General features: G+C 39.7%; 1 protein-coding gene across 1 annotated transcript in view; it reads left to right on the plus strand.

The window, feature by feature from the left end:
* Positions 1-2,269, plus strand: part of LOC101340618 (F-box/LRR-repeat protein 13) — a gene marked incomplete at its 3' end in the record, with an annotated part of 49,761 nt that overhangs the window by 30,406 nt on the left and 17,086 nt on the right. The window contains exon 2 of the mRNA XM_004390727.2: positions 1,997-2,100. Within this exon, the coding sequence (XP_004390784.1) occupies positions 1,997-2,100 (104 nt within the window). The remainder of the gene's footprint in view (positions 1-1,996; positions 2,101-2,269) is intronic.

Genomic DNA, 2,269 nt, shown 5'->3' on the forward strand with positions numbered 1-2,269 from the left:
TTGTTCTGTAAGCCTTCACCTGAAGTACAATAATAATAATAAAAAAAAAACCCTCAGGCTGTTTTATTTGTTCAATGGGAAAAGATGAACAGTGAGATTTTTTATGCAAAAAGTGAACATTTCAGTTGTGCTAGTTCCATATGCCTTTGTTAGCATCCCAGAGCCTTATCCTCTCACTTGATTTGACTTCTGCAGAATAACTTTTCAGGAAAAGTAGTTTTCTGATCTACAGAGCTTGGCAATATAAAGTAATACACATTTTCCATATTCATTAACCAGATGACTACCATCTTTCTTAAACGTTCACCTTAAAGCTGAACTCTGTTAAGTCACTAGTTCTGAGACTTGAGTGTGTGTAGGAAATCCACCTGGCGAGCTCGTTAAAATGCAGGTTCCTGGTCCCTCATCCTCAGAGACAGGTTCTTTCCCCAGGTGATTCTGATCAGATGTCCTCAGGGTGCTAGAATAAGATGGAAGCGGGGAAGCAGAGTAGGGAGTACCAAAACTCAGGACTCTGGAGACCCAGGCCCAAATGTGCCACAGAGCAGATGGGCCTTTAGTCAGGACTATTCAGGGAGCTGTCTGAAGTCTGACTGGCCTCCAGCCACTTCAGCCCTTAGGTAATAGAAGACTCTTAAAATCCAGCTAGCAACCGTAATGAGAGCCACTGGTTTCCTGTCTAACCCTATTCCTTGCGTTTGGGAGAAGGAAGTCCATCTGTGGGTAGCTGAAATCTCACTGTGAACAGCTGGGATGGGGATCAGTAAGTCAGTAAGTCAGAAGGCAGAGCCGGAGAGGAAGAGGGATCAGGTCTCACCATTTTGCCATCGTCGGAAAGCAGGGGTTCCCAGCCTGCAGGCTGCACACTAAGAGGAGGACATGGAGCTGTTGCAAAGGGGGAAACTGTATAATTCAGGGTCCAATTAGAAGAATTACTCTTTTGTTGGAGGAACACTATGATGAGTGCTGAGAGTCTAAGGTGAGACCCCAGGCCTGGATCAGTTGATATGTGGCCCTTGGAGGTGGTGATAATGTGCTGCATGAGCCAGGGGTGGAAATATTTTGTTCCTGAGAGAGAGGAGCCGGGATAAAGCCAGCCAGAGTGGGCCCTATGTGGGAGAGGGACCAAAGAAAGTGCTTCCTGCCCAACCCTTTCTATACTAGGCTCACCCTGAGACAGAGAACCAAAAGGAAAAGAGAAATGTCTAAGGAGAATTCTAGATCGTTTCTGTGGGATCTGTGCTATTACTCTTCTCTGTCTCAAATGGAGAAATCTTCAGTAAATTCTACATGTCTAATTGATACTTCTGATGAGAAGTTTCTGCTTTTGTGGGGAGCGCAAAGTGGAAAATGAGGTGGCAGAAACTTTCTGGGTTCCGTGTATGTGTTCCACGTATTCCATGTATGTATTCCGTGTATGTGATCGTAGATGCAATAAGTCATTTGTTTCCTACTGATGTGTACTGTGCTGCGATTTTTTGAATATAAGATCTATAGATTTCATGAGTGATCATATACAAAAGAATTTTTTAAAGACTTCAGGAATTCACAATAGATTTCGATTATGGATTTTCTCCGTCATTTTTATGATTGGATTTGAGGAATTTTTTTTTTACTTTTTAAAAAAAACTTCCTTATATTTAAAAAGGGTAGAAGCCACTGATCTAAATCATCACAACTATGTTTTCAAATTGACTATAAAATAACTTACTGCTCATATAATGTAAAGCACTGTACAGTGACTTATTGCAAATTTTATGGCATCATGTACTGTGGATGGATTTTTTTTTTTTTTTAAAGGGGAAAGGTAAACTGCATTTTGATTTGCCTTCAGTAAATATTCAGGTGGAATAAATACAGAGAGTATCTATAAAGCATGTTTATTTTAGAACTGTCACATTATTTGACTTTTTAATTGTATGAGGGGAAGCCTGTCTGCTGCTTAGTAAGAACATGCTGATTCAGAAACATTTTTCCATTTCATTGTTTTTTCAAGGCTCTGTTATGTGGTCTACTTGCTACCTGTCCTGAGGATCCGCTGAGATATTTAGAAGTCATGATCAAGTATATAATTGAAAGTGGACTTCAAAGACTTCTTTGGTATGTATTGTTTTCATTTATGATAGGGGATTATTTTATTCTGAAGATAAAACGCTCATTGTATAGTATAAAAACAAGATCTTGCCAATGAATGCCTCCAATCTCCAGACTGTTAAAGAATCACCCCATAATCTTTTCTTTTTTTTAAATCACAATGATCATTTTTTTT

Source organism: Trichechus manatus, unplaced genomic scaffold (assembly GCF_000243295.1).
Source record: "Trichechus manatus latirostris isolate Lorelei unplaced genomic scaffold, TriManLat1.0 scaffold00326, whole genome shotgun sequence".
In the NCBI taxonomy this organism is placed as follows: Eukaryota; Metazoa; Chordata; class Mammalia; order Sirenia; family Trichechidae; genus Trichechus; species Trichechus manatus.